This window comes from Rhamphochromis sp. 'chilingali', assembly GCF_963969265.1.
Source record: "Rhamphochromis sp. 'chilingali' genome assembly, chromosome: 14".
NCBI classification, from domain to species: Eukaryota; Metazoa; Chordata; class Actinopteri; order Cichliformes; family Cichlidae; genus Rhamphochromis; species Rhamphochromis sp. 'chilingali'.
In genome coordinates, this window is record NC_137941.1 from 17,118,472 (window position 1) to 17,131,454 (window position 12,983).

At 40.6% G+C, this 12,983-nt stretch overlaps 1 protein-coding gene across 1 annotated transcript; it reads right to left on the minus strand.

Moving 5' to 3' along the window:
• Nucleotides 1-1,133: 1,133 nt before the first annotated feature.
• On the minus strand, nucleotides 1,134-12,431 carry sp3a (sp3a transcription factor). Its single transcript, XM_080901991.1, has 6 exons — nucleotides 12,238-12,431; nucleotides 11,756-11,853; nucleotides 6,102-7,338; nucleotides 4,428-4,614; nucleotides 4,150-4,346; nucleotides 1,134-3,230 (listed from the first exon to the last, which is right to left on the minus strand). The coding sequence occupies exons 1-6, from the start codon at nucleotides 12,242-12,244 to the stop codon at nucleotides 2,941-2,943; spliced, it is 2,016 nt and encodes a 671-aa protein (XP_080758117.1). The 5' UTR covers nucleotides 12,245-12,431; the 3' UTR covers nucleotides 1,134-2,940.
• Nucleotides 12,432-12,983: the final 552 nt, after the last annotated feature.

The window sequence follows — 12,983 nt, forward strand, 5'->3', positions numbered from 1 at the left end:
CAAGACAAAGTTATCCTGGGGTCTGATACTGGTCTAGGAGTATGATTTGCATTATAAAAGCTTAAAGCAGATGACACAAAACCAGTGGTAAGCAATATTAAGCTGCACAGACCTAAAAAAAAAAACTAAAAGAAAATACCTTAAAGCACCTGAATTTTTCTCAAATCTGCAACAATTCACAACTGGAAAAACCACGATACTCCGCGCTGATCGTCCCTGAGGTCTGTGCATCACAGATTTCATTCCTGCAGGGGAGCAAAGATTATTACAATATTCAGATTACCGAGCAGAGGAAATTAATTGGACTAATTAACATACAAGTAAATGATGATACCGTTAACACATTTCATTAACTCTAACTGTCATTCTATGTTCCTGGTGCACTTGGTATTGCATTACAATGAATTGGATTCATTAAATTATGCAAATGAAAGGAACGACAAAATGAACGAGTCCTTTTGAACATTATGGACCACATTTTCAAACTCAAATTGACTAAGAGTCAAAAAGCATGTGCTTTCCACTCAGATTTACCAGATAAAGCTTTTCATAGACTACCACTTTAATTATGTTCACAGGTACTAAAACCAGGTAGGCTATAATATGTAACCAACTCCCTGATTCTGCAGACTTGAGTCTAATGTTATAGAACAAAATAGAAACACTACCTAATTAGCAAAATGTCCCATTTAGTGGACGAGTTAAAGATAGTGATGCGGCACGTGTCAGATCCGAGGTTAATCAAAATATTAATAAATTAGCGTCAGGAAATGGCGTGCACATTTTGAAGTCGGAGGCAGAGCAGCTGTTACGTCTCGTGCCTCTCTGCAGGGTTTGTTCAAAGTCACGAGACAGCAGTTGGTTCTCCAGCAGCAGAATATGTTCCTGACATTTCTGTGTGACATTAACTTGCGGTTAATTGTGGGGTCTGCACTTCTCATTGGCCTCGGAGACTTCTGTCTTCATCTTAGCTGCAGCTACACGGGGAAGGTCAAGGGGTCAAACGTACCTCCCGTCCTCATCCCTTGGCTGTAGTGACATCTACTGGACTACTAACCCACAGTATGCGCTTTGCAAAGAGCTGATGCGTCTTTGGGGGAAAAGAAAAAAATTCAAACTGGTCTCACGTTTAGTTGTTTTAGTATTAAATATCAAACTGCCCTCAGACAGCAGACATGGTACAACCAAGATACATTAAAAAAAAATGAAGAAATCAAAAAATAAAGAGCATTCAAGTATAACAGAAACATTTATATTGATGCTATATTGACATATTTATACAGAAGACTGGAGTGAGGATAAACCTTCAGTGTTTAGCACAGAATATGAAGATTCTTCTTCATGCGTTTCTTGCTATTTGACTCAGATGGCATTTTAATCTCTCTTGAAGAGGAAGGTCTCAAAATAGGGGAAAAAACTAAAGAATAAATATGAAACAAGTAAATTTAATGTTCAGTGTGTATGTGTATTCAATTTAATAGTTAAGCAGTTTGGGAGGTGGCAGTAGAAGAAAGAAATAAGAGACATAAATGGATAACCCACTACAGGGGAATGTAACATGCAGATAAAGAAATACAACACGAGAAGAAAAAAAAAAAAAGCAATGCACATTTACTGACAGTGGGTATAACAGACAGTTTGCTGGGAAACACAAAATATTTTTATACAAAATCTGAACAAGATTAAAGTGTTGAGAGCAGTGACGTTTAAAAGAGTACCACTTTTTAGTAATACAGACATTTTTCAAGTGCGCGATAGGACCGATAGAGCCAGATCCTGGTGAAAACTTCCTAACATGAACAGGTGGGTGCTATGAAAAGAGAAATTATAATATAAAGCACAGCTGACATGATAGGATCAAATAGGTAACATGATGACAGCTTCATTGGCCTCAGCTTTTCCGTCCATCAAAAACAAAAACAAATGTTCCCACAACATCCCGCTATGGCCCGAGAAGCTACAGGGGTAATTTACCTTTACTTACATCACACAGTCACGAGTCACCCTGAGTTTGGTTTTCAATTTGGCAATTACCTCCAGAAAAATGGCTTTTTTTTTCTTAATATTACAACATATTTTCATTTGGAAATCCTCCAAAAAGGATTTTTTTTTCTTTTTTCTACAAACCCCCCCAAAAAACACATGAATTACATATAATGGAGCCATTTGAAATGTTCTGAACCTTCAATGGCGCAAACGCGTCGTTTATGTAAAGCCCAATATAAATGGCTCTTCAGTCAAAATATTTCATATGCAAATAATGTGTATCATATCAAGAGTAAATGTTAAGAGGAATTAAAATACAAAAAAATTTGATTGTTTTTCCATTTTCACCTGCAAAATGTAGCAGGCTTAAGGAAACTCATTAAAAAGGGAGGAAGGAGGGCTTTGCAAGCAGACTGGAAGGAAACAAGAATGCATAATAATAACAATAATAATTTAAAAAATGTAAAATTTGCATGGGCATAAACAATAACTTTGTTTCAGCTGGATAAAATTAGCTCTGCTGTGAGATTTAGTCTTTGCACACAGGAATATTGGGGGGGGGGGCTTGCCTATTATGAAGGACATCATCAAAATACACCATCAACAAAAGGTGAGGAGAGAAGAAACTGCTCAACTTACCAATCATTTTCATGAAAATCACATTATTAACAAATAAGTAAATTTTAAAAGAAAGTGGAATCCTACATTTTTCAACTACACAATATTGTACAAAATAAGGCATTTCCTTGTGTGTTTACTGCAATGTCTTTTTCCATCTTTGCTTGTTTTCTCTCAGTATGCGCTGAGGATGGACACGGACTGACTATTTCTGTGTTAAAATATATATATTTATATATTTATAATTTTAGTTTTTTCCTTCAAAACGTGAATAAAAATGCAGGTAGGAGTATACAGTATGAGGGAGGTCGCAGAAGTTCATAAGCGGAGTGTAAATCACTCCATGACTTCGCTGGCCGCTACTGTGGCGACGAGCTGGAGTGGGATCTCTGCGTTGGCTAGGATGTCCTGGGCGTTGCTGGAGCCCTGCTGGATGTTGGTGAGGATGAGGGTGGCGCCTGCCGTGGTGATGATACTGTCTGAGGACCCTGCGGATTCCATCGAGGCCACCACGGCGCTGCCAGAGTTCACGCCTTTTTTGTTCTGATGAGTTTTAATGTGCTTCGCCAGGTGGTCGCTCCGCATGAAGCGCTTGGAACATTCTGGGCAGACAAACTTCTTCTCTCCTGCCAGAGAGAGAGAGAGAGGAAACAGTTTCAAAGATAGTTTGATGCTGAATTCATTTGGAGAGGGTTAAGCATGTCGTCTATCACCAGATCACAAGAAGTTAAAAAAAAAAAGTGCCAAGCAAAGTTCAAATTGATTGATCCATGAATAGATGGAACACACAAAAATAACAAAAGGCAGAACTGCCAGCGACATGCACATTCTTAATAGTTTTATTGTGTGCTGTTACTGAACGCTGTATGACCTGGGTCCAATGTTTAATCTGAATTAGTTTCCTAAAGCCAGTCTGTCACTGACAGAAATGACAAATTGACGCTATACAGCTGATTACAATTATTACCAATTAGAAGCCTACAATCATCGAACATCCTCTTGAAATGTTAACTGTGAATGCTAACTGTTCATATCCTGCAGCTGACAGCGTAATAAAAGGCTACTTTAGCCCGTCTTGTCAGAGGCCTCGCTCTGCCAGCGATATGCAAAGATAACAGTATGACCAAGTGGTGATATTGCTATCAAAGGTCTGTCCTGCCATTAACGTTGTGGCAGTAGATTTATCTGGAATTCTCATACATACACTCATACTTCCTGCATTTCATGAATCATGACTAAAAATCAAAACAATAAACATTCAGCTCACTATTGTTGTAAAGTTTCACTGTTGTTAACAGATCCTTCAACTGCAGGACAAACTGTTTAAAGCACATTTTAAGATTCCCTCCAAGCCAGTGAATCTAGCTATGTGTGTTTTTCTCACAATGGTCTTCAATCCTAACCTGACATTTTAAATCCAGAGGGGGACAAACGCTGTTATTTCTTAGGTGACTCACGCTTTGCAGGGCACAAATTAACATATTTTACTGATTTTATGGATGTTTTCCTGATGTGCAAACATCAAGGGAGCAAAAAAAAGGGCACCTGTGTGTGTTCTCCTGTGCCTCTGCAGCTCATCGCTGCGTGTGAACCTCTTCCCACAGAACATCCAGCTGCAAACAAAAGGTCGCTCCCCTGAATGCCAGCGCAGGTGTGCTCGCAGGTGCGATGTCTTTCCGTATACTTTCCCACAGCCCGCGATGTGGCAGATGTGCTGCTTCTTTTTCCCCATGCTAGATCCTCTGCGAAACACAGGCACTGACATTAAAGATACTGATACATAGATGAGAGAAACAAAAGAAACAAAGGTCAAGATTACTCACCTGCCACCCGACTCTCTGCAATTAGGGCAGGTACATGCCACTCTGCGCAGCCTCTTGCCCTCTTGGCCAAGCTGATCCTCCTCATCCACCAGTCTGACTCGGAGGTGGGACAGATCGCTCGTGTTCAGGGTAGAATCAGTGCTAAGCTGCCATTCTCCAGAGTCTGGCTCTTCCTTGATCTGAATATCTAAAAATTAATATTAACAGTCTTCAGTTATAACTGGCCAAAAAGCCTGAACAGTGAGAGCTGCTTTGTAACTGTGTGTGATTGACAGCAAGGCAGCAGACTTAATGTATCAGTGAGAATTCTGATGACTAATTAAGCGTACCCTGTGGACTTTTTGGCCCACATGAGTGACAGAAAATGGGTGGATGGACTTTGCTACAATCAGAAATTTCATCACAATGTTATGACAGCAATAATTACATATAAAGTTGAAACACAAAGACGTTTTGAGGACGTAAACAATGAGTGTTGATGAGACTAAGCAGACTACGTTCACTGGCCACTTTATTAGGTCCACCTGTTTAACTGCTCTTTAATGGAAACACATGGGGGCAAATCAGTGCATTTAGGCATGCAGACCGCCTTGTATTAAAAGTTCAGGCTGCTGCTGCTGGTGTAATGGTGTGGGCCATATTTTCTTGGCACACTTTGGGCCACGTTGTACCAACTGAGCATTGTTTAAACAACACACCCTACAGGAGGATTTTTGCTGACTATGTCCAGGATAATTTGCTAATCTCAAACCGGTTTCTTGAACATGACAATGAGCTCTTGGTACTCAAATGTCCTACACAAGTCACCAGATCTCAGCCCAATACAGCACCTCTGGGAATGGAAAATTCACATTATGATGTGAAATCTGCCGAAACTGTTGGATGCTATCATGTCAATATGGACCAGAGCGGTCATTGGAGAAAACGCACTGGTGTAATTGTTTAATGTTATTCCTGTGTCCCCATAAACACGACGATGTTTCACGTGCACAACTTTAGGATCTTGAAACAAAAGCATCTAAATGGAATCCAGCCATTACCAACGTTGATATTTCCAAGTGTGCTTTTAAGCAACAACTCATAATCTAAAAGTTACATGGATTATTATATAAATATATTATGAATAAATAAGTAAAACAAATACAAAGACGTCACTGGATTGTCTACTCCGAGCACCAAGAACAAATTCCACTGACCTTCATTGCATTAGTATAATTAGTAACTGAATACATTATAGCAATTTACAAGTAATTTGCACATGGAAGACCTTTCTGGAAGCTGCTAAACGGGCTAGATTTAAAAGTAAATATGCAAGAAACTTAAAGAGAATTAGAATATAATTATGGGATGTAAAATAATGAAAGAGCATTTTGACTTTAAAACCTTTAAAAAGAGCCTCGGACAGTCTAACATGTGTTTTAAGTTCCATTGCTGATTAGACCTTTACTCGTAGGTGGGTTCGACTACATTAAAAATTGTCAGAGAGCAAAAAAGTTCACGCACTAATAACAACAGCAAAGGTCTAATTTGTCCCACTCTGAAAAGATGCATTTAAGCTAACATAAAAAGGAGATAAATACCAATAAGGTACATGTACAGATGCCACAAAAGGACAAATTGGTCAAAATCTTTCTTCTCCCGAGTGTATTGTGACAATATGAAGAGCTACTATACCTGCAGGGTGATCGGTGTCTCCTTCCTGCTGGGCCACTGAATTGACTGTGACTGTCTGCAGGTTGGGGATCTGTCCTGTGCTGATGTTACCCAGGGACAGGGTCTGGACTGGAGCAAGAGTTATCTGCTGGGGCGGTGTGGTGGGCAGCTGGAGATTCTGGAGGTTCTGCACTCCTTGCACTTGAAAGGTCTGCCACTGTATCTGACCTGATGGCGTAACTGTCTGAGCTTGGATGATGAAGGTTCCCGGGTTGATCAGTTGCACATTTTGCAGACTCTGCCCACCTGCCGCCACTGACTGCACCACCTGTCCGTTGGTGGTCTGAACAGGAACCTGCTGCAGCTGGATGATTGGCTGAGCTGATGACGCATGGACATTTAGCTCCTGATTTTGCTGGACGAAGCCTTCTTGGAGACTAGAACTTGAGTTGGCTTGCTCCGTAGCCACTGATGGTAATGAAGTGTTCTGGGTTAGCAGACCTGCTTCGCTTGCTGTAACGTGTAGAGAGGAAGACGTTGGCACAAATATCTCAGGATTTGCATTCGAGTCATTTACTGGTAGTGTCTGTGAGAGGTGGTCATCTGTCTTAGCCAGACTCTCAGAGCCATCCACAGGCTGACTTGCCATAATTAGCTGGCCATCAGCAGTGACCCCTGTTGCTATAGTTTGAGCACCAGACAAGCCAAGGGAGTCCAAGTCTACGCTGTTAACAGGAACAAAGGTAATGTTCCCGGGCAAACCCACAGGCACATTAGTAACAACCTGGCCCTGGTTGTTGAAGGTGGAGCTGCCAATAGAAACCCCCTGGATCTGCTGGATGTTAGCAGTCTGTGAAATGAGGTTCTGGTTGTTGTTAAGGATGTTTGCAGTTGATGTCACACTGAGACTCTGGCTACCATCAGGCAAGATCTGAATGTGTCCCGTAGCATCCTGAGTCAGGGTTGGTCCTTCCACACTGGCCGTGGAGAAGCTCAGCTGTCCATCTGCTGTTTGAATCTGAGGAATTACTTGGTACTGAATGTTAGGCACTGAATTGGCAGAGGAGTCGTCCGTTCCTGACGTCACAAAGATTGGCTGACCCTGTAAGTTCTGGATAGGAAGAACATACTGCCCATTTGACGTTAATATCCCTTGACTTTGGATCTGTACTATTCCAGACTCATCTTTTGCTGCTGTTGTGGGGGTTAACACCTCCCATTTCTCTGTCCCAGTAAGCTGCGTAGATGGATGTGAGATCTGAGAAAGAAAACAAATCACATAAAATAAAACACATTTAAAAAGTAGATTCAGAACTCTAGTTATATTCATCTTTTAAGGTACAAAGATGACTGTATGAAAATAAAAACCTGCATTTGCTAAATGACCAAAATTCTTTTGTTTGGCTGAAATTTAGAGGTCTGTCTGCCATTCCTATTCATGCTAATGTAACTAAGCTGATTCCCTTTGTCTTTTATTAGCACTGTAGCATTGACTCCAATAATAGATGATATACTGGCATCTAACTATTACTTTTCTAGTCTTAGTGACCACTCAAAGCTCTCTACATTCATACAACACTTCAAGCACTTTATTTCCCTCACATCCACCGCCAATTTAGAATCACTGATTACCTAACAAGACTGAAGCTGACACATGTGTAGGAAACCCACACAGGCACAGGGAGAACACGCAAACGCCACAGCTGACTAGGAGAGTCGAACCACAAACCTCGAAGATGCAAGCGCTAGTCAATCTACCCAATGTTATCAGTGTCCTGCATCGATGCTATATGGACAACACACCTAACTAGGGATGGGTATCGAAACCCGGTTCTTGTTGAGAACCGGTTCTCACTGTTTCAATTCCTTGGAATTATTTGCCATTTTTGCAAACGATTCTCTTATCGATTCCAGTCGCCCCGAATGACGTCACCACGTTGCGGAGCGTCGCTTACCTGGCCGGAAACACGGTGCGTAAGCGGCTCAAATGCTCAAAAGTTTGGTTATACTTTACGAGAACGGATGACAACAGGGCAACTTGCAATACTTGCAAAGTAGATATTTCATTTAAGGGAGGAAACACTACGAATATGCAAAAGCATTTGCTCACAAAACACGCGATGACCATAAATGAATGTCGTGTTTTTAATTCCGCTCCGGACTCGTGAATCTCAACCCAGCAGCAGTGGCAACACGTCCTCTGCACGTCCTCTCCCGTTAATGCGGCAGGTAAATAATCAACTAACAGTGCATATTATGTTAGCGCGATCTGCCTTATTACAAAACCTGCCATTACTGTGCATTTAGGTGACCATGATGAGACAGACAGAGTCTGGCTGGCTCAGATGCTGGCAGTTCTCGCTGCAGTCTACCGGTAGCGTCTCCTTTCAGGCCAGGATAGACGAATGTCACCGAGCAGTGACTAAGTTTGTGGTCAAAGGTTTGCACCCATTTGCCACAGCAGATGCCCCGATTTCACTTTGGTAAGTGAATGTGTTTAATTGTAGGCAGGGACATTACTGGATATTCTTGTGTAATTGCTACAGAATAATTTATGTTAAACTTTGTTATTGCTACAGGAGAATATTTATTTTATTATTTTACATTTACATTTTTTTTCCTGGGGACCCTGTGACACCCCATTGAAGAGCCGTAGGCTGTGGATCTCTTAAGATCTCACTGTTGGGTTTGTAAGGCCATGTTACTCCGAAATTTCTATCTTGTTCAAAGAGAAGATATAAAACACAGTTCTAAGCTAATCGACTTTAGTGTTCTCCTTTTTTAAAAAGAAGAATCGATAAGAGAATCAATAAAGAATCGAATCATTAAACAGAATCGAAAATGGAATCGGAATCGTTAAAATCTTATCAATACCCATCCCTACACCTAACTGTACTTGGTTGTCTTATTTCATTGTTTGATCCACGCCAGGTTTTTCCACTACAGTTCAATTGAGTGAATGGGCATGTCGTTGTTTGTGTTGACTGCATCAAACATCTCTTATATGAGATTTTCTCATCCGAGCTGTAACGAGCTGAGGTTGTATTTATAATACATTGTCTCTGCTGGATTTGTTTTTAAAGTGAATGCATGGAATTGGTGCACGCCTTGCTTCAAGCAGACATGGCTGATTCTCAGCAGTGTTTTGGTCACATTTGTTTTTAATAAAAGAAATATTTAGCAATACTATGCATAATACATCAATAACCTCGGACCAGCTAGAAACAGAAACCGAACATAGCGAAACAACTTTCTCTTATGAAAATATGAAAACCAAAAACTGCAAACTTACTTCACAAATTTCAGAGCTCATACTGATATCATCAAAGAATAAATGAAATTGAGCAACAAAAATACATGCAGGCTTGTATGTCTATTTCAGTTAAGTCTTCAGTACTGACCTAACAAAACAAGAACCTGAAATCCTGACCGAGTGATGGAAGTAAATTAAACAGACATTTACAGAAAAATTAAAACACTAAAGCTTATTAAAACTAATGTCTATCAGCTCATCTTAAGGTGTTGGAGAGCTTTTTCTCTGATTGATTGATGTTGAAGTTTCATTAACAACAGATTAAAGTGTAAAACAACAGGCTAAGATGAGAGACTGAAAACTACATTGAAAAATGGACGGCCTGTCTTTATCCCGTTGTAAAACAGAAGCTATAGTCAACCTTAGTTTAACACAGGAATAGTTTAAAAAAACAAACCTTGTTTCCTAAACACTTTAACTTGACCTTGGGCTGTGAAGGTGAATTTGCAATGACTTACAAAAAGACAACCATTATGCTAAATGTGATCAAACTACCCTTACATTAGGCTACAGTAAAAGGAGAGGTATTAAAATAGCCTTTTAGATAATCTGCCACTGCTCGAGCTCATTTATGAATTAAAAATATTATCTAACTAAATACATCTCATGTCCCTTTATTTGTCATGTTGATCAATTGTTTTAATAAATGTGCAGATGTTGCCAGTGTATCTTATGTTTAAAATTATTAAGCAGATAATTATTTTGCCATTTAATACACCAAACCAACATCTTCTTCCCCAGTACCAGTTCTTATATCAAAACTCAGGAATCGTGGAATTTATTTTTCAGCTTGGAAAAATAACAAAAGGCATGAAATGGAATAAAAACTGAGTTAGCATTAGTATAACTGATGGCTTACATGGAGCAGGAAAAAGAGATTGACTCTGCTCATCAAGGTAATGATAAGTAAAATCCTGATGTTGAATTCTCCCATGATGAATATGGGAATAAGATGTTTTTGTATTATTAACTTTGCGAATAAAAGACATTGACACAGAATTGGTATCAGTTTCCTCTGTCTGACTGTGTACATTGCAATATTATACTATAGACTATGAACCTGCCATGATATATCAGTGAGCCATGGGTAAAATGGGTACAAATCCTTTTCAGGAATCAGGAAGGGCATAGGTCTAAACCAAACCAAAACAAATCCCTGTCAAATAAAACAAGTGGCGTGACCCATTGTGAATTAGGGAGTATTTAGTTTACTTAATTCAGTTTATAACTACAAATACGTCAAACAAATGTCTGTTTATTGATTCAAAGCTGGACTTTGAAGCAAATGGTGGAGCTGTTTGTAAAAAAGGGCACCAGAGCCTGTCATGTTTGAGATGGCTTGCTCACTTCCACAACGATAAAACCATAATTTGACTGTGCTTTTATTGGCTCTGTTTTAGCCCGTACCCTGATGCTATGGTTTGGATATTGAGTCGTAAAGAACTCAAACTGTTAAATGGTCTAAGAGCCTGATTGGTGAGCCACAGCTGAACCCAACATCCCAGTACACACGATGGTTACGCTGGTTGGTTGGTTTAGTTTTACTCAACGACTTGCACCCTTTGCATATCGTGTTTCAGTTTCCTCCTTCTAGACGAAGGTTTCAGGCCTAAAGAGCAGCTTTGTTCCAGCAGCTATTAGTCACATAAACAAATCATAGCTTTGATACAAATTTTCCCCCCCTAATCTTTTCTACGATTATCTGTTGTTTGTATTGAAAATACACATGTAGGGATGGGTAACTGACTACTGCCGACCAAATCTACCTAAGAGGACAAATGAAGTAACCCGAACCTGCTTATTTACTGTCCAACCAACAGTTTTGCTCAGGTGTGACCAAAACCTTTCCTTCTGCTAAAATAGAATCAGATATAGCAGAGGTGCTGGCTCACTACATCAGACAGTACTGCTGTCCACCTCTGAATATAGTGACCCAACCTCAGTGTAGGTTGGGTCAGCTTGTCTAGCAGGTCGAAGGGTGATGACCAAGTCTCTGGCTCAAAAGGGGCAGGTTTAAAAGGAATAAAGTGTGTGGACATCAGTCTGAACCACACAGAAAATGTGACTGATGCTAAGAAGTGAATGTACTGGTTAAATGGCTGTCTTGTTCAGTGCCCCTCAGACAAAACCGTGGACACCACCTAAAAAATAAGGCTTGGGTCTGAATGGAGTCTGTCCCATCAAATCTAGCGAAGGAGGCGGGATTTGTAAGCAGCTTGGGAGGAAGTGTTGCTTGAGAAGTTCAAATCAGGGTACAATAATAACCCCCACCTGGTTTCAAATATGTAATGCAAACTCTCTTGTTACTAAAACCGCAGGCAAGACCTATGACGAGAACCACGATACAGTAGAAAAATCTTACCTGATTGCCCCTGCCTTCCTCCTGCTGCAAAAAGTCGCTCTTACTGCTGTCCACGTCTAAGGCAGCCATATCATCCGCTTTCATTGGCTGTTCTGGGGCTGTGAAGTGAAAAACATTTACTGTGGGAACAGCCGAAGCTAACGTTAGCTAAACAAACCTGTGACTCACACCCACGTTAAAGTACAGTTAGCCACTAAACCGACAACTACATCCGCTGTTACTAATATCACAAACCTCCATTTAACGGGGCTGTAGCACTGATTAGTTAAATGAAGGCTAAACAGTGATGTGTCCTACACAAGCTAATCTAGACAGCTAAGCTATCGAGCACTGCGTTAGCCGCTGCTGCCAACTTAGCCGGCGATGATTAGCACTATCACCATCGAGAATCCCCACTAGCCTGCTAGCGAGCTAATTTAGCCAGAGGATGCCCGAGATAGCTCGTTAGCATGCGTGGGTGAAAAATAATGGATATTACGTACCAGTCATTGCGTGACTTGTCCTAAAACGGAGAGTCTTGATAGTCACAAGCCACCGGACATGATCAACAGATTACACCGATTGTATACGCGTGGAAATTAGTGATAAGTGTCTGATTTTTTCTATTTTGATTGACGGGCGGTAGGTAACACAAAGGGTGGGGCCTCCGCTGTTGACTGGGAGCATTTGCGTCACATACAGGAAATCCCGCCGTTCCACATAAAATGATTGGCTGCTGGTTTGTTTTACCTTGTTATTATTTGTCAGCCGACACGTCAGTCATCCTTTGTTGGCTTCTTTTCCTGTTTGGTATGCATTTTCAGCTGGACTGTGTTGGTGGCACTGAGGGTTGTATTTACATTGTTGTTAACCCTGTTTTAGTCCAAAGCATGGCAGTCACGCTCTCTGTATGATCTTAACTATAGTTCAAGAGCTCTGTCTGCCACCTACAGCTGTTCTCCACCAGATCACCTGTTCATCAGTGATCAATAGTGAGTATTCATATCCTTTACTTTAAGTACTGTGAGTAGTAGGCAAAAATATCTCAAAAAAGCAACACACCATGCCGCAATCTAAACAAAGTAATTGACATCTATGCAAAGCCTAAGACTTTGCGACTCTTGAGAACCACGGTTACAACCACTATCCACAAACTCAGAAACCTTGGAACAGTGGTGAACCTTTCCAGGAAATTACTCTAAAATCGCATTGGTGACTCATACAGGAGGTCACAAAAGAACCTAGAACA